The sequence below is a fragment of the Tachyglossus aculeatus genome, chromosome 4, assembly GCF_015852505.1.
Source record: "Tachyglossus aculeatus isolate mTacAcu1 chromosome 4, mTacAcu1.pri, whole genome shotgun sequence".
Lineage (NCBI taxonomy): Eukaryota > Metazoa > Chordata > Mammalia > Monotremata > Tachyglossidae > Tachyglossus > Tachyglossus aculeatus.
Genome location: NC_052069.1, coordinates 18,898,991 through 18,924,207, shown reverse-complemented (window position 1 = coordinate 18,924,207; position 25,217 = coordinate 18,898,991). Strand labels below are relative to the sequence as shown.

The following is a 25,217-nucleotide window of genomic DNA, read 5'->3' as shown; positions in this document are numbered from 1 at the left end:
ACAGGGAGTGAGGCATCCACTAGACCCCACTGCTGATGGATAGAGTATTCGGGAAGTGTATGGTTATTCATTCAGTCAGTCATATTTATTGAGTGCTTACTGTGTGCAGAGCACTGTACTAAGTGCTTGGAAAGTACAATTTGGCAAAAAACAGAGACAATCCCTATCCAACAACATGGTTACTGACAATTTAAGCCCCTTGAGTAATGCAACTATAAGCCAACTCTCCTAAGGAAGATGCAATGTGCCTCAATTTTCTGAATGCAGATTATATACATTCCAGATGGTAGGTTTTCTTCACTGAAAATTATTTAGAACAGTTAATAGGTGACATTTGTTGAGCACTTTGTGCAGACACTGTACTAAGCATTTGGGAAAGTACAGTACAGTTGGTAGACCTGACAACCTTTTAGACAACCTTTTCTCCCCCTTTTAGACTGTGAGCCCACTGTTGGGTAGGGACTGTCTCTATATGTTGCCAATTTGTACTTCCCAAGTGCTTAGTACAGTGCTCTGCTTATAGTAAGCACTCAATAAATACGATTGATGATGATGATGAAGTAACTTACAATCTAGTTGGGGAGACAGCCATTAAAATAAGTGAAAAGTAAGTATATGTATGTATGCATGTGTACAAAAATGCTCTGAAGGTGGAGGTGAGATGAAATGCATGAACAAGGCACTAGGAGGGAGAATAGGATTGGGGGATGAGAGTTTACTCAGGGGAGGTTTCCTGATTTAGTTGGGCTTTGAAGATGGGGACACTGCTCATCTGTAAGGTATATAAGAGGATCAGTGTGGCCAAATGGAAAGAGCCTGGGTTTGGGAGTCAGAGGAACTGAGTTCTAATCCTGGTTCTTTCACTTGTCTGCTGTGTGGCCTTAGGCAAGTCACTGAACTTCTCTGTACCTCAGTTTCCCCAACTGTAAAATGGGGACTCACTGACTACTCCTTCCCACTCTGACTGTGAGCCCCAGGTGGGACGGTGACTGTGTCTGACCTCATTAACTTGTATGTTTTTGATGGTATTTCAATCAATCTGTTGTATTTATTGAGCGCTTACTGTGTGCAGAGCACTGTACTAAGCACTTGGGAAGTACAAGTTGGCAACATATAGAGAAGGTCCCTACACAACAGTGGGCTCACAGCCAAGTAGAGTGGGCTCATTGGAGTTATTGTTAAGCCCTTACTATGTGCCAGACACTGTTCTAGCAAGCAGCGTGGCTCATTGGAAAGAGCATGGGCTTTGGAGTCAGAGGTCATGGGTTCGAATCCTGGATCCGCCACATGTCTGCTGTGTGACCTTGGGCAAGTCACTTAACTTCTCTGAGCCTCAGTTCCCTCATCTGTAAAATGGGAATTAAGACTGTGAGCCCCACGTGGGACAACTTGATCACCTTGTATCCCCCCCAGCGCTTAGAACAGTGCTCTGCACATAGCAAGCGCTTAACAAATGCCATCATTATCATTATTATTATTATTCTAAGTGCTGAGGTAGATACAAGGTAATCAGGTTGGTTAGAGTCCCTGTCCCACGTGGCGCTCACAGTCTTCATTGCTATTGTCTAGATGAGGTAGATAGGCCCAGAGAAGTGAAATGACTTGTCCAAGATCACACAACAGACAAGTGGCAGAGTGGGCACTTTGTACAGAAATGCTGTGGGCATGTCACTCCCCTCCTCAAAAATCTCCAGTGGTTGCCTATCAACCTTTGCATGAAGCAAAAACTTCTCACTCTCGGCTTCAAGGCTGTCCATCACCTCGCCCCCTCCTACCTCACCTCCCTTCTCTCCTTTTCAAGCCCAACCTGCACCCTCCACTCTTCTGCCGCTAACCTCCTCACTGTGCCTTGTTCTCACCTGTCCCACTGTTGACCCCTGGCCCACGTCCTCCCCCTGGCCTGGAATGCCCTCCCTCCTCACATCCGCCAAACTAGCTCTCTTCCCCACTTCAAAGCCCTACTGAGAGCTCACCTCCTCCGGGAGGCCTTTCCACACTGAGCCCCCCCTTTTTCCTCTGCTCCTCCTCCCCTCCCCATTGCCCCCACTCCCGTCCTCTACCCTATCTCCTTCACCTCCCCACAGAACTTGTGTATATTTGTACATAGTTATTATCTATTTTATTAATGATGTGTATATAGCTATAATTCTATTTATTCTGATGGTGTTGACACCTGTCTACTTGTTTTGTTTTGTCGTCTGTCTCCCCATTCTGGACTGTGAGCCCGTTGTTGGGTAGGGACCGTCTCTAATTTGTACAGTGCTCTGCACACAGTAAGAGCCCAATAAATGATTGAATAAATGAATGAATGAACTCAGGTCCTTCTGACTTCCAAACCAGTGCTCTATCCACTAGGTCACAGTACTTCTCATAGCACTGTGTACCGTAGTGCTTAGAGCAATGCTTGACACATATAATGAGCACTTAACAAATGCCATATGTAGGGAGTAAGAGTTCTATGCGGAAGGTTAGGTGTGGACAAGGTGTTGACAATAGTGAGGCGAAACTTAAGCTTACTAAAACTTAGCTGCTAATTGTTAGTAAGCCTTTTTACAAGTGACTCTCTTCTTTTAACTAGTTAAAATGAATTACGATTTATTGCCTTAGCTTCCAAGTGTGCTGGCTTGCCCTTCTAATGATAATAATAACAATAATAATCATGGTATTTGCTAAGCGCTTACTATGTGCCAGGCACTGTATTAAGTGCTAGGGTGGATACAAGCAAATCGGTTGGACACAGTCCCTGTCCCACGTGGGGCTCACAGTCTCAATCCCCATTTTCCAGATGAGGTAACTGAGGCCTAGAGAAGTGAAGTGGCTTGCCCAAGGTCACACTGCAGATAAGTGGAGGAGCAGGGATTAGAACCCATGACCTTCTGACTCCCAAGCTCTATCCACGCTATCAACTCCGCCATGCTGCTTCTATTACCTAGTTATTATGTATACAGCTGGTAATCTTTCAGAATACCAATGTCCCTAATGCTACCACAGAAGAAAGAGTAAACTGCTCAGTTTTTGAATTGCATCAAGTCTCTGACACCTTTTAAATCTATTGAGGCATCATAGAGAGGCTGAGTTAGGAAGCAACAGAGCAGACAGATGGGAAGGACAAATCACAAAAATGCAAATGCCCAAATTACCATCAGTTGCTGGCAGCCAAACTTATTGAAGCCTCTGGGTAAAGAGCCCTGTAGCAGGTTCTGGTAAAACAGTGGGAGGAAAAAAAAAATAGTCTCTGCCTTGAGGAGCTTACAGTTTACTTGGGGAAAGGGAATCAGCAAGCATAAATCACCAAGTTGCAAATAATAAAATACAGGTATACGGCAAAATTATATCAATGAGTAGGTATATTATCAATGAGTGTTTAGGTTGAGGCTGGTATAGCATGAATTAAGTTCTAAAACTTTAGCTGGGAATATAAATTCTACTGTTTTATTATTTATTCATCTATTTATATTAGTGTCTGTCTCCCCCTCTTGACTGTGGGCTCACTATGGGCAGGAATGTGGCTGTTGTTATATTGTACTCTCCCAAGCACTTAGTACAGTGCTTTGCACACAGTAAGCACTCAATAAACACGATTGAATAAATCAATAATGTTCATCTCACCCTTTTCCCCCCAGCTCATTAAATTATAACTCTGTTCCCTGAGCCTTCCAACCTCTAATTTGAAACCAATTCTTTGTACCTACTTTTCTCAAGGCATGGTCATGCAGCTTTTTGAGTTCCTTATGTAGGGACTAAATGCATATAGAAACATTTCTATTGCATTTTTGTTTTTGTAGAGATGTAAGACAAAGTAAAGATGCAGCTTATTTTTGCAGGATTCAGTTCCCACTTTTAGTCAGTCAATCGTATGTATTGACCCTACAGAGCATTTTTGAAGGTTGATTTTAATCTCTTGATTTTTTTTATTTCTAGCAAATTGATTATTTGCTGAGCCAGTACAACAGCACTAAGAATAAAGCACTAGCAGACCTAAATAGTAAGTAAATGGTTTTAAAATCTTCATTCATTCTGCCTTATGACCAACTCTTAAATCCTTCATTAAATAATGGAGTCTTATCTATTTCACCATTCTTGTGGTATGGACTTGGAAAATAAGGTGTTTTATTTCACATGGCTTATCCACAACCTCATGTCCTTCTATTGGTAACTGCTCCTAACTTCAGGATGTGGATACTTTTTCCCATTCTCCTTGACTGTTGATTTTCTTGCCTGAAACTGTACTACTTACGGCACTTGTTTAGCACTGGGGTAGATACAAGATAATTCATTCACTGAGTCATATTTGTTGAGTGCTTACTGTGTGCAGAGCACTGTACTTAGCGCTTTTTTCATAAGGTTAGATACCGTCCCTGTTCCACATGGGACTCACAGTCTAAGTAAGAGGGAATAGGATTTATTTAATTCCATTTTGCAGATGAGGAAACTGAGACCCAGAGAAGTTAAGTGACTTTCATTCAGACGTATTTATTCAGCACTTACTGTGTGCAGAGCATTGTACTGAGCGCTTGGAAAGTACAATTCAGCAACAAACAGAGACAATCCCTGCCCACTACGGGCTCTCAGTCTGGAATCAGAGAGACAGACATCAAAACAAAGGTCACACAGCAGACAAGGGACAGAACAGGAGTTAGAATCCAGTTCTTCCAACCCTAAACTCATGCCCTTCCCATTAATTTAATGGAGATGAATCAATCCAAGGTATTTATAGTGTCTCACAACATTCAAGGTACTCTACTAAGCATTTGGGAAAACGTTACTGTCAGAGATAAGCCCAGCCCACAAGGAACTTACAGTGAGAGACAGAACACAAAGAGGGTGTTCTTTAATGAATAATGGGACAGTGATATTCCCATAGGGTGGTGATATCCTGGCTTTAAATTGGCTTAATTTCTCCAGCAAATGCCTCCAGTCTAGGTGGGTAGTACCCTATGGGTAGTAACATCACTGTGGGCATTCAGAGTGAAGCAGCATGGCTCACTGGAAGGAGCCCAGGCTTTGGAGTCAGAGGTCATGGGTTCAAATCCCGACTGCCAATTGTCACCTGTGTGACTTTGGGCAAGTCACTTCACTTCTCTGGGTCTCAGTTACCTCATCTGTAAAATGGAGATTAAGATTGTGAGGCCCCCCGTGGGACAACTTGATCACCTTGTAACCTCCCCAGTGCTTAGAACAGTGCTTTGCACATACTAAGCACTTAATAAATGCCATCGTCATTATTATTATTATTATTATTATTACAGTGCCTGGCACATAGTAAATGCTTAAATACCATCATCATCATTATTATTATTAGCTACCCCAGTGCTTGGTGAAGTGCTTGGCACATAATACGTGCTTAACAAATACCCCAATTATTTTTTGATTATCATTGTTATTATCTCCCTTTCTACAGACATTGGACCACTGCTTGGAGGCCGAGTTCAGGGGCAATTGGCGAAACAAGTGGTCCCAGCCCTTGATGCTGCTTTGGCCATGGCAGGGGGTAAGTGATTGTGGTGCCCAAAAAAGAAATGTTACACCAATTCACCTCACATTCTTTCATTCATTCAATCGCATTTAAGCACTCAATAAATACAATCAAATGAATGAAAGAATGGTAGGTGAAGTTTTACAGTGGTGTTCAGGTCATCTTTATTTAAAAAAAAAAAGTCCATACCATTTACCGTTTCAAATTCAGGTTTTTATATGGTCACAATGATTGATAAACTTAACCAAAGCATGGCTGGGTTTACCTCCTGTCAAAGATATTATAAAATAATGAAATAGTGGTTTGAAATGACAGCACTCACTCTGAGGAACTTGCTAAAGCTGAATGTGGCTATTGCATGGGCAGGGTGTAGAATTTCAGGATTTAAGTTTACTTTCAGATTTTCAAGCAGAGAAAGGTTGAGAGTCATCTATAAGCTGTGCAATGTGCTCATCTCTACAATGCATTCTACTCAGCTATTCTTAAACATTATGTAGGTTTCTAAGGTTTCATAGTTGGAAAGGTTCCATCATTTGGGGAGTAGACATCTTTGGGGTCAGGCTAATTTTAAAGATTGATTTGCCAAGCCGTGATCCATCACTCGCTCCCTCCCCCTCCCCCAACCCTCACTGAAATGATGGAGACAATTAATGTATTTTTTTGATATGCAGTGACCTCATATGTGGTTTCATAAAGTGGCCAAATGATGCCTCTTGTTTTAATTTCTGTAATATTTACCCTTGGTGATACCAGCATTCCATTGGCAACTTTAAGTATGGAGGGATGTAAATTTCCTTCTAATGCTTTAATCCACTGTTGGTTTCACCCCATTAGTAGATTCGATTAAGTTCTGAAGCTACCGCGTCACATTCTCCTGACTCTTTGTATGAAGGAGACATTATTCAGAACCACCAGTTTGCTGAGTTAGTGTGACATGGCACAAGGAAGACAACAGGATGCCTTTTAAATCCTCCACAGCCTCTCTGCTATGAATTTATTGTTTCTGTTAGTGAAGTTTTCCAGAAGGAAAGAGAAGTGAAATGCTGTGCTTTTTTTATCATAATTCAATGCTTCTCATTCAGCAGACTAGCTCAGGGTCAAGATAGATATGGATGGATGAAGTATTGTGAAGAAATAAACATGACCCAAATCAAATAGTTTCTTAACCTTGGCCATGGCAGGGCCTGTTCTCCCCAGCCAGGATAATGGACAGTCAGCCAGCAATCCGGGCTTATTTTGAAAAATATGGCTCACTTAACGATTCCAAATTCCATTGAGCAAATCAAATGGCTGTTTCCTCCTCTTGTTTGGAGCTCAGTCCAGTAGCATTAGCTATACCATTTTCTCTCACTCTACTCCATGCTCTGCCTGGGCTACTATTTAGACCCTCCCTCTGAAAGGTTGGCACTCTTGAAGCTGCCCTGTCTCCTCACCATAATGAAATGGGCCAATTAGCCCTGGCTTGCAACAACTGAAGTGGCTGTTATTCTGACTAATATTGTTGCCTTAGTCCTGGGAAATGGCTTTGTTCAAATTTTCTCTTGATGAGATGTAGTCAGAATACATGACCTGCAAGTAAATCCATTAGAAAAAAAATGATGAAATGATGAGAATACCGCAATCAAGATTCAATAACTTGGAGGTGTGAGATTCATTCATTCATTCAATTGTATTATTGAGAGCTTATTGTATGTAGAGCACTGTACTAAGCACTTGGGAGAGTACAATACAAATATAAGCAGGAACATTCCTTGCCCACACAAGCTTACAGTCTAGAGGGAGAGTGAGATGGCTGTGGTGATATAGTACACCTGTCTCATGGGCCAAGTTTCTGAAGACTATCTATCAGTCTGCTTTTTTAACTGTAATTAACTTTTGAATGTAATTTAGTTTTTAAATTGTCATCAATCCATCTACCAGTTGGTATTTATTGAACACTTCCTGCATGTCAAACACTGCACTAAGCACTTAGGAGAGTACAGTACAGAAGAGTTGGTTGACATGACCCCCCTGCCCACAAGGAGTTTACATTATAGAAGGAAAGGCAGATATTAAAATATAGTTAGTGTAACTAGTTATAGTTAGTGGAAATGGGAGAGTATAAAGATATCTACATAAGTGCTGTGGGAATGAGGGTGGGATGGGGTAAATATCAAGGGCTTAATATCAATCAATCAATCAATCAATCGTATTTATTGAGCGCTTACTATGTGCAGAGCACTGTACTAAGTGCTTGGGAAGTACAAATTGGCAACACATAGAGACAGTCCTTACCCAACAGTGGGCTCACAGTCTAAAAGGGGGAGACAGAGAATAAAACCAAACATACCAACAAAATAAAATAAATAGGATAGAAATGTACAAGTAAAATAAATAAATAAATAAATAAATGAATAAATAAATAGAGTAATAAATATGTGCAACCATATATACATATATACAGGTGCTGTGGGGAAGGGAAGGAGGTAAGATGGGGCAAAGGAGAGGGGGACGAGGGGGAGAGGAAGGAAGGGGCTCAGTCTGGGAAGGCCTCCTGGAGGAGGTGAGCTCTCAGCAGGGCCTTGAAGGGAGGAAGAGAGCTAGCTTGGCGGATGGGCAGAGGGAGGGCATTCCAGGCCCGGGGGATGATGTGGGCCGGGGGTCGATGGTGGGACAGGCGAGAGCGAGGTACGGTGAGGAGATTAGCGGCGGAGGAGTGGAGGGTGCGGGCTGGGCAGTAGAAGGAGAGAAGGGAGGTGAGGTAGGAGGGGGCGAGGTGATGGACAGCCTTGAAGCCCAGGGTGAGGAGTTTCTGCCTGATGCGCAGATTGATTGGTAGCCACTGGAGATTTTTGAGGAGGGGAGTAATATGTCCAGAGCGTTTCTGGACAAAGATAATCCGGGCAGCAGCATGAAGTATGGATTGAAGTGGAGAGAGACACGAGGATGGGAGATCAGAGAGAAGGCTGGTGCAGTAGTCCAGACGGGATAGGATGAGAGCTTGAATGAGCAGGGTAGCGGTTTGGATGGAGAGGAAAGGGCGGATCGTGGCAATGTTGCGGAGCTGAGACCGGCAGGTTTTGGTGACGGCTTGGATGTGAGGGGTGAATGAGAGAGCGGAGTCGAGGATGACACCAAGGTTGCGGGCTTGTGAGACGGGAAGGATGGTAGTGCCATCAACAGAGATGGGAAAGTCAGGGAGAGGACAAGGTTTGGGAGGGAAGACAAGGAGTTCAGTCTTCGACATGTTGAGCTTTAGGTGGCGGGCAGACATCCGGATGGAGATGTCCTGAAGGCAGGAGGAAATGCGAGCCTGGAGGGAGGGGGAGAGAGCAGGGGCAGAGATGTAGATCTGGGTGTCATCAGCGTAGAGATGATAGCTGAAGCCGTGGAAGCGAATGAGGTCACCAAGGGAGTGAGTGTAGATTGAGAACAGAAGGGGACCAAGCACTGAACTTTGGGGAACCCCCACAGTAAGAGGATGGGAGGGGGAGGAGGAGCCTGCAAAAGAGACTGAGAAAGAACGACCAGAGAGATAAGAGGAGAACCAGGAGAGGACGGAGTCTGTGAAGCCAAGGTCAGATAGCGTGTTGAGGAGAAGGGGGTGGTCCACAGTGTCAAAGGCAGCTGAGAGGTCGAGGAGGATTAGGACAGAGTATGAGCCGTTGGATTTGGCAAGCAGGAGGTCATTGGTGACCTTTGAGAGGGCAGTTTCCGTGGAATGAAGGGGACGGAAGCCAGACTGGAGGGGGTCGAGGAGAGAGTTGTTGTTGAGGAATTCTAGGCAGCACGTGTAGACAACTTGTTCAAGGAGTTTGGAAAGGAATGGTAGGAGGGATATGGGACGATAACTAGAAGGTGAGGTGGGGTCAAGAGAGGGTTTTTTTTAGGATGGGAGAGACATGGGCATGTTTGAAGGCAGAGGGGAAGGAACCAATGGAGAGTGAGTGGTTGAAGATGGAAGTTAAGGAGGGGAGAAGGGATGGAGCGAGAGATTTCATGAGATGAGAGGGATGGGGTCAGAAGCACAGGTGGCCGGAGTAGCACTTGAGAGGAGGGAGGAGATTTCCTCTGAGGATACCGCTGGGAAGGATGGGAGAGTAGCAGAGAGTGTTGAGAGCCGGGGGGTTGGAGAAAGGGGGGAAGAGACTTTGGGGAGGTCGGACCTGATGGATTTAATTTTGTTAATGAAGTAGGAGGCCAGATCGTTGGGGGTGAGGGAAGGAGGAGGGGGAGGAACCAGGGGTTTGAGAAGGGAGTTGAATGTACAGAAGAGCTGGTGGGGGTGATGGGCATGGGTGTCAGTAAGGGAGGAGAAATAGTTTTGTCTGGCAGAAGAGAGGGCTGAGTTAAGGCAGGAAAGGATAAACTTGAAGTGAACGAGGTTGGCATGGTGTTTAGACTTTTGCCAGCAGCGTTCGGCAGCTCGAGCATAAGAGCGAAGGAGGAGGACAGTGGCAGTGATCCAGGGCTGTGGGTTAGTGGTGCGAGAGCGGCAAAGGGAAAGGGGAGCGAGTGAGTCTAGCTGAGTAGAAAGGGTAGAGTTGAGAGCAGTAATCTGATCATCAAGACTGGGTAGAGAGGAGAGGGCAGCGAGGTGGGGTGTGAGGCGCTCCGAAAGATGGGTGGGGTCCAGAGAGCGGAGATCTCTGTGAGGGAGTAATACGGATTTACAGGGGAAAGGAGTGTGAGTGAGGAGGCAGGTGAGAAGAATATCAAAGTACATAGGTGATGCAGAAGGGAAGGTGAGAAGGGAGCAGCAGTGGAGCAGAGCGTGGATCCGTGGAAAGAGCACTGGCTTTGGAGTCAGAGGTCAGGGGTTCAAATCTGGGCTCCACCGGTTGTCAGCTGTGTGACTTTGGGCAAGTCACTTAACTTCTCTGTGCCTGTTACCTCATCTGTAAAATGGGGATTAAGACTGTGAGTCCCAGTGGGACAACCTGATCACCCTGTAACCTCCCCAGCACTTAGAACAGTGCTTTGCATATAGTAAGCACTTAATAAATACCATTATTATTATTATTATTATTAAGGGGAAATGAAGAAGGGCTTAGTCAGGGAAGGCTTCTTGGAAGGATATGTGTGATTCTAGACTGTGAGCCCGTTGTTGGGAAGGGACCGTCTCTGTATGTTGCTGACTTGTACTTCCCAAGTGTTTTGAACAGTGCTCTGCACACAGTAAGTGCTCAATAAATATGATTGAATGAATTGTAGGAGTGCTTTGAGAGTGGGAGAGTGGTGATTATCTGATATTAAGGGGAAGGAGCACAAGCCTGGAAGTCAGAAGAATCTGGGTTTTAACCCTGACTCTGCCACTTGTCTGAGTGTGACCTTGGTTAAGTCACTTCACTTCTCTGTGCCTCAGTCACCTCATCTGTAAAATGGGAATTAAGATTATGAGCCCCTCATGGGACAGGGACCGTGCCCAACCTGATTATCTTGTAGAGAAGCGGTGTGGCTCAGTGGCAAGAACTCGGGCTTGGGAGTCAGAGGTTGTGGGTTCTAATCCCAACTCCACCACTTGTTATCTGGGTGACTTTGGGCAAGTCACTTCACTTCTCTGTGCCTCAGTTACTTCATCTGTAAAATGGGGATGAAGACTGTGAGCCCTCTGTGGGACAATCTGATCACCTTGTATCCACCCCAGCACTTAGAATAGTGCTTTGCACATGGCAAGCGCTTAACAAATACCATCATCATCATTATTATTATTAATATTCTCTGTGCCTCAGTTTCCTCATCTGTAAAATAGGGATTAAGACTGTGAGCCCCATATGGGACAACCTGATTACCTTGTATCTCCTCCAGTGCTTAGAACAGTGCTTGGCACATAGTAAGCGATTAACAAATACCAAAATTATCATTAATATTATCATTATTATTATTATTACCTACCCCAGAGTTTAGAACAGTGCTCAACACCAGTAAATGCTTAACAAATACCCTCATTATTGCTATTATTATCTGGGCAATGGGTTAATGGTGAGGAAGACAAGATCAAGGTTCAGTGGTCATGTTGGCAGTATAGGAGCAAAACAATGAGGGTGGGTTTGTAGTAGGAGATCAGCAAGATCAAGGATGAGGGGAAGAGTTGATGAAGTGTCTTAAGTCTTACGGTGAGGAATTTTGATGTGAGATGGATGGACAAACAGTGGAGGCTCCTGAGAAGACGGGAGACATGGACTGATTGTTTTTTTAGGAACAATGATCTGGGCAGCAGAGTGAAGTATGGACTGGAGTGGGGAGAGACAGGAGGCAGGGAGGTCAGCAAGGAGGCTGTTGCAGTAGCCAAGGTGGGATAGGATAAGTGCTTGGCTCAGCTTCGTAGCCATTTAGATGGAGAGGAAAAGATGAATTTTAGCAACATCGTGGAGGTAAAACTGACTGGATTTGGTGACAGATTGAATATGTGGATTGAATGAGGATGATGAGTAGAGGATATTCTTTTTAATGGCATTTATTAAGTGCTTACTATGTGCAAAGCACTGTTCTAAGTACTGGGGAGGTTACAAGGTGATCAGGTTGTCCCACAGGGGCTCAAAGTCTTAATCCCCATTTTACAGATGAGGTAACTGAGGCACAGAGAAGTTAAGTGACTTGCCCAAGGTCACACAGCTGACAGTTGGCAGAGCCAGGATTCAAACCCATTACCTCTGACTCCAAAGCCCGGGCTCTTTCCACTGAGCCACGTTGCTTCTCTATAACCTGATGAAACAGGGAGGGTGGTGGTATGTCTACAGTAATGGGAGAGACCTGGGGAGGACAAGGTTTGGAAAGATGAACAGTTCTGTTTAGACATGTTAAGTTTAAGGTGTTGGCAGGACACTCAAATAGAAACTAGACTGTGAGCCCACTGTTGGGTAGGGACTGTCTCTGTGTGTTGCCAGTTTGTACTTACCAAGCGCTTAGTACAGTGCTCTGCACACAGTAAGCGCTCAATAAATACGATTGAATGAATGAAACGTTTTGAAGACAGGAGGAATGAGGGACTGCACGGAAGGGAAGAAATAGAGAAATAGATTTGGCAATCTTCTTCATCATTGAAACTGTGAGTGAATGAGTTCTCTAAGGGAGTTGGTGTATATGGGGAATAAGAGGGGACCCATAACTGAGCCTTGAGGGATCCCCACAGTTAGAGAGTTGGCGGGGGGGGGGGGGGACAGAGGAGAAGGTGGCTAAAGAGACAGAGAAGGAACAGCCAGAGAGGTAGGAGGAGAACCAGGTAAGGATGGTTTTGCTGAAGACAAGGTTGGATTCTGTTTCCAGGAGAAGAGGGTGGCCCATGGAGTCCAAGGGAGCTGAACTCAAGGGAGTTAATGATTGGTCTTGGCCTTCCTTGCAGTGGTTTGTCTTTTCTCCTAATGGATTAGTTTGGAAACCTGCGAGCATGCAACTCATTTAATCAGCAAATTATGAAATTTGCTATATTGCATTCTCCCAAGCACTTAATGCAGTCCTTTGCATACAGTAAGCACTCAGTAAATATCACTGATTAATTGATAATAGTCTCACCCTGACATAGTAGGGCCTCCCTTCAAAGCCCTACTGAGGGCTCACCTCCTCCAGGAGGCCTTCCCAGACTGAGCCCCTTCCTTCCTCTCCCCCTTGTCCCCCCCTCCATCCCCCCATCTTATCTCCTTCCCTTCGCCACAGCACCTGTATATATGTATATATGTTTGTACATATTTATTACCCTATTTATTTATTTCACCTGTACATATCTATTCTATTTATTTTATTTTGTTGTATGTTTGATTTTGTTCTGTCTCCCCCTTTTAGACTGTGAGCCCACTGTTGGGTAGGGACTGTCTCTATATGTTGCCAACTTGTACTTCCCAAGCTCTTAGTACAGTGCTCTGCACACAGTAAGCGCTCAATAAATACAATTGATTGATAGTATTAAAAATGTTTTTGTTATCAATCCTTTGTGCTTGCCAACTAGCAAATGGAACCCGGGAGAAGTATACTTTTCAGGTGGGATGGGCTTAATTCTTTACCTTTCTGCCCTGCCCACTCTAAAATAAAATAAATATTCAAATTTATTCATTCATTCAATTGTATTTATTGAGTGCTTATTGTGTGAGAGAACAATGTAACAACAAAGACACATTCTCCGACCACAGAGAGCAAAGCAGCAGTAAGTGCTGAGTAGTATAAGGTTTTTCCCTCTTAAATCTAATTGCAGTCTTTCAGATAGGTAAAGTTTGAGCCACACAATTAAATAAAGCATAGCCTGTTCTATTGTCAAGTATTTACAATGCCTAATGCTGAACTGCACATACTTCAAAATATTTTCCCCTTAGCGATCCTTTGCTGAATCACTTGAATAATGAAAAATGCTGCAGAAAGCTTGCTTTTTCAACCATACTGACTGTAACTGGCCTTCAGAACCAGTGTCCCAGAAAAGCAGTCTGGTCCTGAAAGAAAACGTACCACAGGCAAATCATGAATTTTAATGAAAATTCAAAATTGTGACCCACAAAACAAATACTTTATTATTTTTTAAGATATGATCATTTTCATTAGGAAACTATATTTGCAATACTGGTAAATTTGGGGTGGGACTCGTATAACGAGAGGAAATTTAAAAACAGTGCTAATTTCTCAATCATATGCGGAATCCAGAAGAGGAATTCTCAGGTGGTAGTCAAGATTGGGCTGGAGTTTTCAAACTGCAGCTTCCAGAAAGGATTCCCTCCTCTTCCCCTGTGTGCTTGGATAAAACAGGAAGGATTAATCCACATGCCCTTCCAAGCTAGCTCCCACCCAGGGCCTCCCCAGATTCACTTAATCAATCAATCAGTGGTATTTATTGAGCACTTATTGTGGGCAGAATACTGTACTAAGTTCTTGAGAGAGTACATTGCAGTACAGTTAGATAGACAAGTTCCTTGCCCACAAGAAGATCACAGGCTAGCTGGGGAGGCAGACATTAAAATAAATTACAGATTTGTATGTAAGTAATAATAATAACTGTGGTATTTAACTGCTCACTATCTGCTAAGCACTGTCCTAAGCACTGGGGTAGATACAAGGTAATCAGGTTGGACACAGTCCCTGTCCCACATGGGGCTCTCAGGCTTAATCCCTATTTTACAGATTAGATAACTGAGGCACAGAGAATTGAAGTGACTGGTCCAAGGTCTCACAGCAGACATGTGGCAGAGCCGGGATTAGAACTCACGAGCTCTGACTCCGAGGCCCATGTTCCATCACACCGGACCATACTGTTTCCCTAAGTACTGAGGGTGGGGTGAATATCAAGGAACAGGGAGAGATCGTGACCCCTGGCTAACACTAACCCCTGTCCTCTCACCCATTCTTGAAACATCCCTCAGCCATAGCTAGAGTGGGGAAGGAAGTGAGGAAGGCAAATTGGATGGAGCATGGCTCAGTGGAAACAGCACGGGCTTTGGAGTCAGAGGTCATGGGTTCAAATCCTGGCTCCGCCACATGTCTGCTGTGTGATCTTTGGCAAGTCACTTAACTTCTCTGAGCCTGTTACCTCATCTGTAAAATGGGGATTGCGACTGTGAGCCCCAGGTGGGACAACCTGATCACCTTGTATCCCCCCAGCGCTTAGAACAGTGCTTTGCACATAGTAAGCACTTAACAAATGCCATCATTATTATTATTATTATCATCATCATCAATCGTATTTGTTGAGCGCTTACTGTGTGCAGAGCACTGTACTAAGCGCTTGGGAAGTACAAATTGGCAACATATAGAGACAGTCCCGCCCCAACAGTGGGCTCACAGTCTAAAAGGGGGAGACAGAGAACAAAACCAAACATACTAACAAAATAAAACAAGATAAAATAAATATTATGGAGGGAAGAACCAAAAAACTGGACATTGAGCCTGGCATAGAGCCAAATTCTGCAGGTTCAGACTGGGCTGGAGTTGTCCAGCTGCTGGACAGACTGGCCTTCCTAATTTTGGCCATGTAGACCTCTAATCCAGATATATTTCACAAGTCACCTTAAGGCGAGTCAGGCTGGGCTCCAGGTATTGGCTGCTTTCGACCTGTAGCCTCTTCCTCTGATCCATCAGAGGAAGGAGAGTCAAACAGAGTTCCTGGAGACAGGCCTGGTTTCAGACAGGGAATGTTTCTGTTTATTGTTATATCATACTCTCCCAAGCGCTTAGTTCAGTGCTCTGCACACGGTAAGCGCTCAGTAAATTCACTTGAATGAATGAAAGACAACATGGTCTAGTGGCAGGAGCACAGGCTTGGGAGAGGACTTGGGTTCTAATCCCAGCGCCGCACTTGTCTGCTGTTTGACCATGGGTAAGTCACTTAACTTCTCTGTTCCTCAGTTATCTCATGTGTAAAGTGGGGATTAAGACTGTGAGCCCATTGGGACAACCTGATTAACTTTTGCCTACCCCAGCGCTTTGAACAGTGCTTGACACATAGTAAGTGCTTAACAAATACCATAATTATTGTTTGGCCACACGCTTTAGTTTCATATGAAATCATTATGTTACAATGAGTAAGCTCCAACCAGCACAAAGTGTGATAGAATGGAGTCATTCAGAAGTCCGCCTGAATAATAATAATGTTGGTATTTGTTAAGCGCTTACTATGTGCCAAGCACTGTTCTAAGCGCTGGAATAGATACAAGGTAATCAGGTTGTCCCACGTAGGGCTCACAGTCTTCATCCCCATTTTACAGATGAGGTAACTGAGGCACAGAGAAGTTAAGTGACTTGCCCAAGGTCACACAGCTGACAAGTGACGGAGAGAGGATCAGAACCCATGACCTCTGACTCCCAAGCCCGTGCTCTTTCCACTAAGCCACACTGCTTCTCTTGCTTCAGCTGAAACAAGCTGTTCCAGACTGTCTTCTCATTTTTCCCATGTATTCCCCCTCCCTCTGCATCGCCTATACACATGTGTTTGTACAACTTCAGTGTTTTAATACTAACCCTGTCTCCACAGGACTTACGTTCATATCCTTGTACTTTGCAACTTCCCCTACTGGTAATTTATTTTTAATATCTGCCTCCCCATATAGTCTGTAAAAACTCCTTGTGGGCAGGGAATCATACCTACCAACTCAATCAATCAATCAATCGTATTTATTGAGCGCTTACTGTGTGCAGAGCACTGTACTAAGCACTTGGGAAGTACAAGTTGGCAACATATAGAGATGGTTCCTACCCAACAGTGGGTTCAAAGTCTAGAAGGGGGAGACAGAGAACAAAACAAAACATATTAACAAAATAAAATAAATAGAATAGATATGTACAAGTAAAATAGAGTAATAAATACGTACAAACATATATACATATATACAGGTGCTGTGGGGAAGGGAAGGAGGTAAGGCGGGCGGGATGGAGGGGGGAGGAGGGGGAGAGGAAGGAGAGGGCTAAGTCTGGGAAGGCCTCCTGGAGGAGGTGAGCTCTCAGTAGGGCCTTGAAGGGAGTAAGAGAGCTAGCTTGGCGGATGTGCGGAGGGAGGGCGTTCCAGGCCAGGGGGAGGACGTGGATCGGGGGTCGACAGCAGGACAGGCGAGAACGAGGCACGGTGAGGAGATTAGCGGCGGAGGAGCGGAGGGTGCGGGCTGGGCTGGAGAAGGAGAGAAGGGAGGTGAGGTAGGAGGGGACGAGGGGGTGGACAGCCTTGAAGCCCAGGGTGAGGAGTTTCTGCCTGATGCGCAGGTTGATTGGTAGCCACTGGAGATTTTTGAGGAGGGGCGTAACATGCCCAGAGCGTTTCTGGACAAAGACAATCCGGGCAGCGGCATGAAGTATGGATTGAAGTGGGGAGAGACAGGAGGATGGGAGATTGGAGAGGAGGCTGATACAGTGGTCCAGACGGGATAGGATGAGAGCTTGAACGAGCAGGGTAGTGGTTTGGATGGAGAGGAAAGGGCGGATCTTGGCAATGTTGTGGAGCTGAGACCGGGAGGATTTGGTGACAGCTTGGATGTGAGGGGTGAAGGAGAGAGCAGAGTTGAGGATGACACCAAGGTTGTGGGCTTGCGAGACGGGAAGGATGGTAGTGCCGTCAACAGTGATGGGAAAGTCAGGGAGAGGGCAGGGTTTGGGAGGGAAGACAAGGAGTTCAGTCTTGGACATGTTGAGTTTTAGGTGGCGGGCAGACATCCAGATGGAGATGTCCTGAAGGCAGGAGGAGATGTGAACCTGGAGGGAGGGAGAGAGAGCAGGGGAAGAGATGTAGATTTGGGTGTCATCAGCATAGAGATGATAATTGAAGCCTTGCTCAATCCCCTTGCTCCTCCTAACTCACTTTCATTTCATTCATTCAGTTGTATTTATTGAGCACTTACTGTGTGCAGAGCACTGTACTAAGCGCTTGGGAAGTACAAGTACCCAACAGCGGGCTCACAGTCTAGAAGGGGGAGACAGACAACAAAACATATTAAAAAAATAAAATAAATAGAATAAATATGTACAAGTAAAATAGAGTAATTAATATGTACAAACATATATACATATATACAGGTGCTGTGGGGAGGGGAAGGAGGTAAGGCCGGTGGGATGGGGAGGGGGGGTAGGGGGAGAAAAAGGAGGGGATTCAGTCTGGGAAGGCCTCCTGGAGGAGGTGAGCTCTCAGTAGGGCTTTGAAGGGAGGAAGAGAGCAAGTTTGGCGGATGTGCGGAGGGAGGACATTCCAGGCCAGGGGAGGACGTGGGATGGGGGTCGATGGCGGGACAGGTGAGAACGAGGCACAGTGAGGAGATCAGCAGCTTACTCACCTTACTATTCACCTACTACTACTAATAATAATGATGGCATTTTATTAAGTGCTTACTATAGTACTTACTGAACAGGTGCTGTGTGCAGAATACTGCACTAAGCACTTGCTAGTACAATAGTTAGAGGAGCATGACATAGTGGATAGAGGCCGGGCCTGGGAGTGAGAGGGTCATGGGTTCTAATTCTTGCTCTGCCACTTGTCTGCTTTGTGACCTTGGACAAGTCACTTCACTTTTCTGGGCCTCAGTGACCTCCTTTGTAAAATGGGAAGTGAGACTGTGAGCCCCAAGTGGGACATGGATGGTGTCCAACTTGATTTGCTTTTATACACACCAGCACTTAGTACAGTGACTGGCACATAGTAAGTGCTTAACAGATACCACTATTATTATTATTATCATCATTATTTATCATCATCATTATTAAGGAGCTTATAGTTTAGCTTGGGGATGCACCCCAAAGTAATTTACAGATGGGAAAAAGGAGGAAAAGGGGATATCCATTAGAGTTAGTGATTAAGTAATGAGGTATGAAGAGATGTAATAATAATAATGATAGCATTTGTTAAGTGCTTACTATGTGCAAAGTACTGTTCTAAGCGCTAAGGTGATCAGATTGTCCCACATGGGACTCAGTCTTCATCCCCATTTTACAGATGAGGTAACTGAGGCCCAGAGAAGTGAAGTGACTTGCTCAAAGTCACACAACTGACAATTGTTGGAGCCGGAATTTAAACCCATGACCTCTGACTCCGAAGCCCGGGCTCTTTCCATTGAGCCACGCTGCTTCTCTAAATGTATATAAATATTATGTACATAAATGTACATCTACGTACATAAATATTAGGGGAGATTGTGAGTACACAAGTCCATAGCTGGTGCTGAAATGCGAAAGTAGCATTTGGGGGATGTAATAAAGGGAGATTATAAATTAAACAGGGATAAACCCCTGGAGGAGATATGATTTCAGAAGGGCAAGGAAGATGGGGAGAACTGTAGTCTAGCAAATTTGATGGGCAGAAGAGTTTCAGGTAGAGGGAAGGTCATAAGAGAGACAAGAACAAGAAACAATAAGTTAGTTTGAAAGCTGGGAAATAGTGGAGAAGATCCATTAATCAGTGGTGGGTATTGAGTGCTTACTGTGTGCAGAGCACTGTGCCGTGCATTTCGGAGGCTACAGTGCAAACAGAGTTGGTAGATATGTTCTCTGCCCACAGGGAGCTTACAGGAAGGAGAGAGTGAGTAAACAGGAAGGAAAGAACTGACTGACTGTCTTTATTGAAAAATTTACCATTTAGCAGGGGAAACTGATAAAAAATAATTTTCAGGTAGAATAATATAATAATTGCAGTATTTGTTAAGCATTTACTACGTGCAAAGCACTGAAATAAGTGCTGCGGTAGATACAAGATGATCAGGTTGGACACAGTCCAACAGGATCTGGATCTAATCCTGACTCCACTACTCACCTGATGTCACCTTGGGCAAGTCACTTAACTTCTCGGTGCCTGTTTCCTCATCTGTAAAACGGGGAATAAGACTGTGAGCCCCACATGGGACATGGATTTTGTCCAATCCGATTACCTTGCATCTACCCCAGTGATTGTCATAGTGCTTAACAAATGGAATTAAAAAAAAAATTCTTATTTGATGAGGGAATTGAGGCACAGAGAAGTTAAGTAACTTGCCCAAAGTCACACAGCAGGCAGGTGGGAGAGGCAGGATTAGAATTCAGGTCTTTTGACTCCTAGATCTGGGCTCTTTCCACTAGGCCATGGTTCTCAGATAGTACTGTATGGAAAATGACGAGAACAAAGAGGGAGGCTATGACTTGGGGAGAAGAAAAGTTATGGAGTAAAGCCTTCTGGAGAAGGTAGGATTTCAGAAGGGTATTGAAAACATATATGGGGGGCTTTGGATTGATAGGTGTGAGGGGGGATGCAGCGTCAGACAGGAGGAAGGGTGAGGCAAGGAGTCAGAGGTAGGACGGTCAGGAATGAGGCCCACTGATGTCTGAAGTCAGCCCCTTCTAGAACAGAGCCAGGAGACTTACACTCTGCTCATGACCTCCAGGTACTATACAAAGGGCAACGATCAATAAAATTAAATACTTTATGGTATGAACTGTGATCACCCCCATATCCATTTTCATCTCCATCATCAGAATTTTTTTGCCATCACCATTCTTCTTTGCTTTGTATTTTTTTATCTTGAAGTCAAAGTGGAAAGGGCTATCAAAGGTAAAAAAAAAAAAAAGGTTTAAAAACTTGTGGTGTGTTTGTGTGTGATGTAAAGTGTTTTCTAGTATATTCTCATGCATTCTTGTGTGTTTTTGTGCCTCTAGCTGTGTCAATCAATCAATTGTATTTATTGAGCACTTACTGTGTGCAGAGCACTGTATTAAGTTCTTGAATGTCTTTGCCATATTTGTTTTGTGGCCAGGAAGAACACAGGGAATAGACTATTTTTGGAAATATTTCATCTATGCCTATTAGAAGGGATCCAATGTAGAATTATAGGTGTGAAAGAGATTTATAAAATTATCTAATGTCTGCTCTGGCCTCCAAATTTAGAACTGTATCTAAATTACCCTAGATTATTTTCTGTTCAATCTGGCATGTTTCCATATTTATTACTTTATCCAATAAGTATTTATTAAGTATCTGTTGGGTACAGAGTACTGTACTAAGTACTTGGGCTAGTGTAATAAAAGAGTAAGAGACTTCCTGCTTTTGAGGACTTAGAATCTAAAGTAGTTCATTACTAAAAAACTAGACTTTCTTTGAAAAGGAATCCCATTGACATAAGTAGAAGTCATAAAATCAGCTATTTAATTATCATTTTTAACAGAACAGATGAATGTATTCAGGTTTCAGAAAAAAATAATAATGAAGAGTTAGGCTCAAATATTGATAGGATATTTGAGGAAAGCACAGAGTATGAAGCAGTCTGCCCTCTTTAGATTGAAGCATTTCCCCCAGTTAAGTGAGTATTGTAATACAAATCTGTTTCCTACTGTATTTCTAGGACCAATGAAGCCAGAATGTGGATTGAGTTAGTTTAGGACAGTGCTGGGGTTGGGATGTGTGGAGGATATTTCCTCCGTAGTGAAGCCAAGATTCTCTGGGGGCTCACCACTATTCTAGACTCAAATGTGAACACCCAACCTTCTAAACATAGATCCAAGCTACCCCCTCTAGACTCACCAAACCTGTTTTCAAGCCCTTAAGAGTTAAAATTAAATTTAAAAAATCATCTCCAAACTTCCAGGTCCTGAGGAGCAAGTTGACCCAGACACAGAGTAGTTCAGATCCTGTCACCGGTCACAATTGCAGGCTTGCAGTAACACTACTGCTCTTTCACTTGTGCTTGGAGAAAAGATTTCTGATTGCAGTAAGGTGAATATTTTTGTGGTTTTAATCATCATTATCAATCGTATTTATTGAGCGCTTACTGTGTGCAGAGCACTGTACTAAGCGCTTGGGAAGTACAAGTTGGCAACATATAGAGACAGTCCCTACCCAACAGTGGGCTCACAGTCTAAAAGGGGGAGACAGAGAACAAAACCTAACATACTAATGAAATAAAATAAATAGAATAGATATGTACAAGTAAAATAATCCAGACAAGTTAGAGTTCAAGGTATTGGCAGTTCTGGCTTCCTCAGGATTTGAGAAATCAGTAGGAGTGGGTAAGTTCATGTTACTACTGCTGTACCGTCATTTTCCAACCATTATCATCAATCACATTTATTGAGTGCTTACTATGTACAGAGCACTGTACTAAGCGCTTAGCACTGTACTAACCATTATCATTTTGTCAGCTGCTCCCAGACTGCTTCTTTCCCACGTTGCGACTGCCCCTGCCCCATGCCAGGGTTTTATGTGGCTCTATCTGAGTGTTGTGTTAAACTGCCTGAGCTCAAGACATCTAATGCAACACAGAATACCCTTTTGACAAGAGTAACTTTGGGTGCCTGAGTTTGGAAAAAACACCGAAACTGGTGACTCCAAGTGACATTTGACTATGTCATCTCCACAGCAATCAGAGAAACAAAAGAAGCATTGGAGAATGTTAGCGCCTCTATGGAGATTCTGCAGGAAGGAACGGACAAGCTGAATGCCAACTTGACAGATGTGAAAATGAATCTGAGCAACACCCTCAACGACTCTGCCTGCACAACTGCCCAAGCTGCTTCTACTTGTAACGTTATCCGAAATTCATTAAACCAACTGAATATCAATGCCAACTTTAGCCGGGTAAGAAAGCATTATTTTCAGTCAAATATGCTGCCTCTTAGCTTTTTCAATCACAAAAATAATAATAATTATTATTATTATAGTAATGATATTTGTTAAGCACTTACTATGTACCAGGCACTGTACTAAACGCTGGGATAGATACAAGGTAATCCAGGAACAGTGTCCACATGGGGCTCACCGTCTCAATCCCTATTTTACAGATGAGGTAAAATGATGTCAAGTGACTTGCCCAAGGCCACACAGCAGATATGTGACCGTGTTGGGATTAGAAGTCTTTCTGACTCCTGAGCTAGTGCTCTATCCACTAGGCCACACTGCTTCTCAGAAGGGTGTTTCACTGTCAATAGTAGTCATTGTAGTATTTATTGAGCACTTACTGTATGCAGAGCACTGTACTAGACTCTGGGAAAGAATGCAGAAGTGGGAGGTAGACATGGTCCCTGTCCAGGAGACTCACAATCTAAATATATGAATGCGGAGAATGGACTGGCCACATATACATAAAGAGAAGGTCTCCGTTCATCATTCAATCAATCATATTCATTGACCGCTTAATGTGTGCAGAGCACTTTACTAAGTGCTTGGGAAAGTACAATTCATCAATAGAGAGGCAACCCCTGCCCACAGTGAGGCAGACATCAATACAAGTAAACAGACATCAATATAAATAAATAAAATTGCAGATATATACATAAGTGCTGTGGGGCGGGGAGGTGGGGGAAGAGCAAAGGGAGAAAATCAGGCTGACGCAAAAGGGAGTGGGAGATGAGGAGTTCCCCCTTGGTGTGCTATGTGACCTCAGGCAAGTCATTCATCTCCCCCTCTAGACTATAAGCTCATTGTGGACAGGGAGTACATCTGTTTGTTGTTATTTTGTACTCTCCCATGCACTTAGTACAGTGCTCTGCACGCAGTAAGCACTCAATAAATACAATTGACTGACTGACTTGGTGCCTGTTTCCTTGTTTGAAAAATAGGGATCAAATGCCTAATCTCCCCCCCCCCCATTTCCATTTAGACAGCAATGGGGTCATCTTCCAATACGAAGGTTGCTATATATTACAGAACTATTTCATTAGGGTAAATGTCTGGCTACTTTATAATACTTCCCACAGCGGTAGAGCTGCCACTGTTATGAAACTATAATCTCCTGTGCTTTTGTCAATCTTTTTAGATAGTGTAATTGTAATTTACAAATTGGCAGGAAAAGAAAATTACGGCTTCACTTTTGTATTAAAATTCTGCTTTAATCAGTTTAATCAGTTTAATCAGTTTTCTCTGTCTCCCCCTTTTAGACTGTGAGCCCACTGTTGGGTAGGTACTGTCTCTATATGTTACCAACTTGTACTTCCCAAGCGCTTAGTACAGTGCTCTGCACACAGTAAGCACTCAATAAATGTGATTGATTGATGAAGAATTACTTAGAGTGGGCTGCTGTCATCAGGCAGGGGTCTTGGAAGTGCATTTTATAGAACTTCAGTATCTTTCCAGACTTTTTAAATTTCCTCATTTATTTTCCTTCCATTTTGAAATATGAAAATGAAATGTGTGTGTGTTTTTTATTCTCTTCCTAGCTACCAGGTGTAGGCTTGCAGCTCTCCAAAGTCAATGAAGTTCTCAAAGTAGACCTCTCCGGCTTAGTTCAAAAGGTACGGGTCCGGAAGAGCTACAGATTATTCTGCTTCATTTATATTGGGAGAAAATAGTTGTGGACTCAGGGGAGACAGGAAAGAGAAGAAAATAAAACCCTCTGGAAGTGGAACATTTTGTATTTGAATAGCCATTGCTATGTGGTCTCTGTGTACTGTGGGCGTGCATACATGACCCAGGCAGTAGAGTCGAATGGAGAAAGAGATAAAAGGCAAGGAGATCAGCGAGGAGGTTGATGGGAGTAATCAAGGTGGGATAGGATAAGTGCTTGGATTAACGTGGTAGCAGTTTGGATGGAGCAGGAAGGCAGGATATTAGCGATGTAAAGGTTGAATCAACAGGATTTGGTGACAAATTGAGTATGTGGGTTGAAGGTCAAAGATTAGTCAAGCATAATGCCGTGGTTTGCAGGCTTGTGAGACGGAGGGGGGTGGTGGTGTCTACAGTGATGGAAAGGTCTGGGGGAGGACATAGTAGATATTACTACTATTATATGAATTATTAATGCTCCATAAATTTTACAAGCCCCATGAATCTTAAATTGCTTCATTTGTTTCCCTTGATAGGTACATATAATAATAATGATAATAATAATAATAATGGCACTCATTAAGTGCTTACTATGTGCAAAGCACTGTACTAAGCACTGACCACTGTTCTCACACATAGGTAGACACACATAGATCTCCTTTGGTGGTCAAGGGAGGGAGAAATTGCCTTTTTTCTACATAGCTCTCTCACATGGACAGACAGTAGAGATTTAGTGAAGGGGGTTCTTGCCTCTGGATGGAGGACATAAAGCCCAACAAATTTAGCTTGAGCACTAAGTACACCTTTTAAAAGTCAAATACCTCCTTAATAAATACAATTTAATTCTGGCTCTGGCCTCTGTCCCAGGGGAACTTCAAATATAGACTTGTGAATGAAGGTTTTTGTCTGTTTAACTTCCCTCTTTCTTATTTTTATTTTCTAAGACTCATATGATTAGAAGGGATCTTGAGGTAATCCAGTCCATGTCTCTGCCATGAGACAGGATTTAACTCACCAAAAAAACCCAAACAAACATTTGGGTATAGGTCCATTAGTGAAATGGGACTAAATATGGAAGGGGAGGCAAGGGAT

The 25,217-nt window shown here is 43.6% G+C and overlaps 1 protein-coding gene across 14 annotated transcripts in view; it reads left to right on the top strand.

Annotated features, from left to right (window-relative positions):
* PROM1 (prominin 1) overlaps positions 1–25,217 on the top strand; it is a 176,820-nt gene that overhangs the window by 103,568 nt on the left and 48,035 nt on the right. For all 14 annotated transcript variants that reach the window (XM_038745167.1, XM_038745163.1, XM_038745161.1 and 11 more), the window contains exons 6-9: positions 3,922–3,985; positions 5,402–5,491; positions 22,225–22,442; positions 24,020–24,094. In XM_038745167.1, the coding sequence (XP_038601095.1) occupies positions 3,922–3,985; positions 5,402–5,491; positions 22,225–22,442; positions 24,020–24,094 (447 nt within the window). The remainder of the gene's footprint in view (positions 1–3,921; positions 3,986–5,401; positions 5,492–22,224; positions 22,443–24,019; positions 24,095–25,217) is intronic.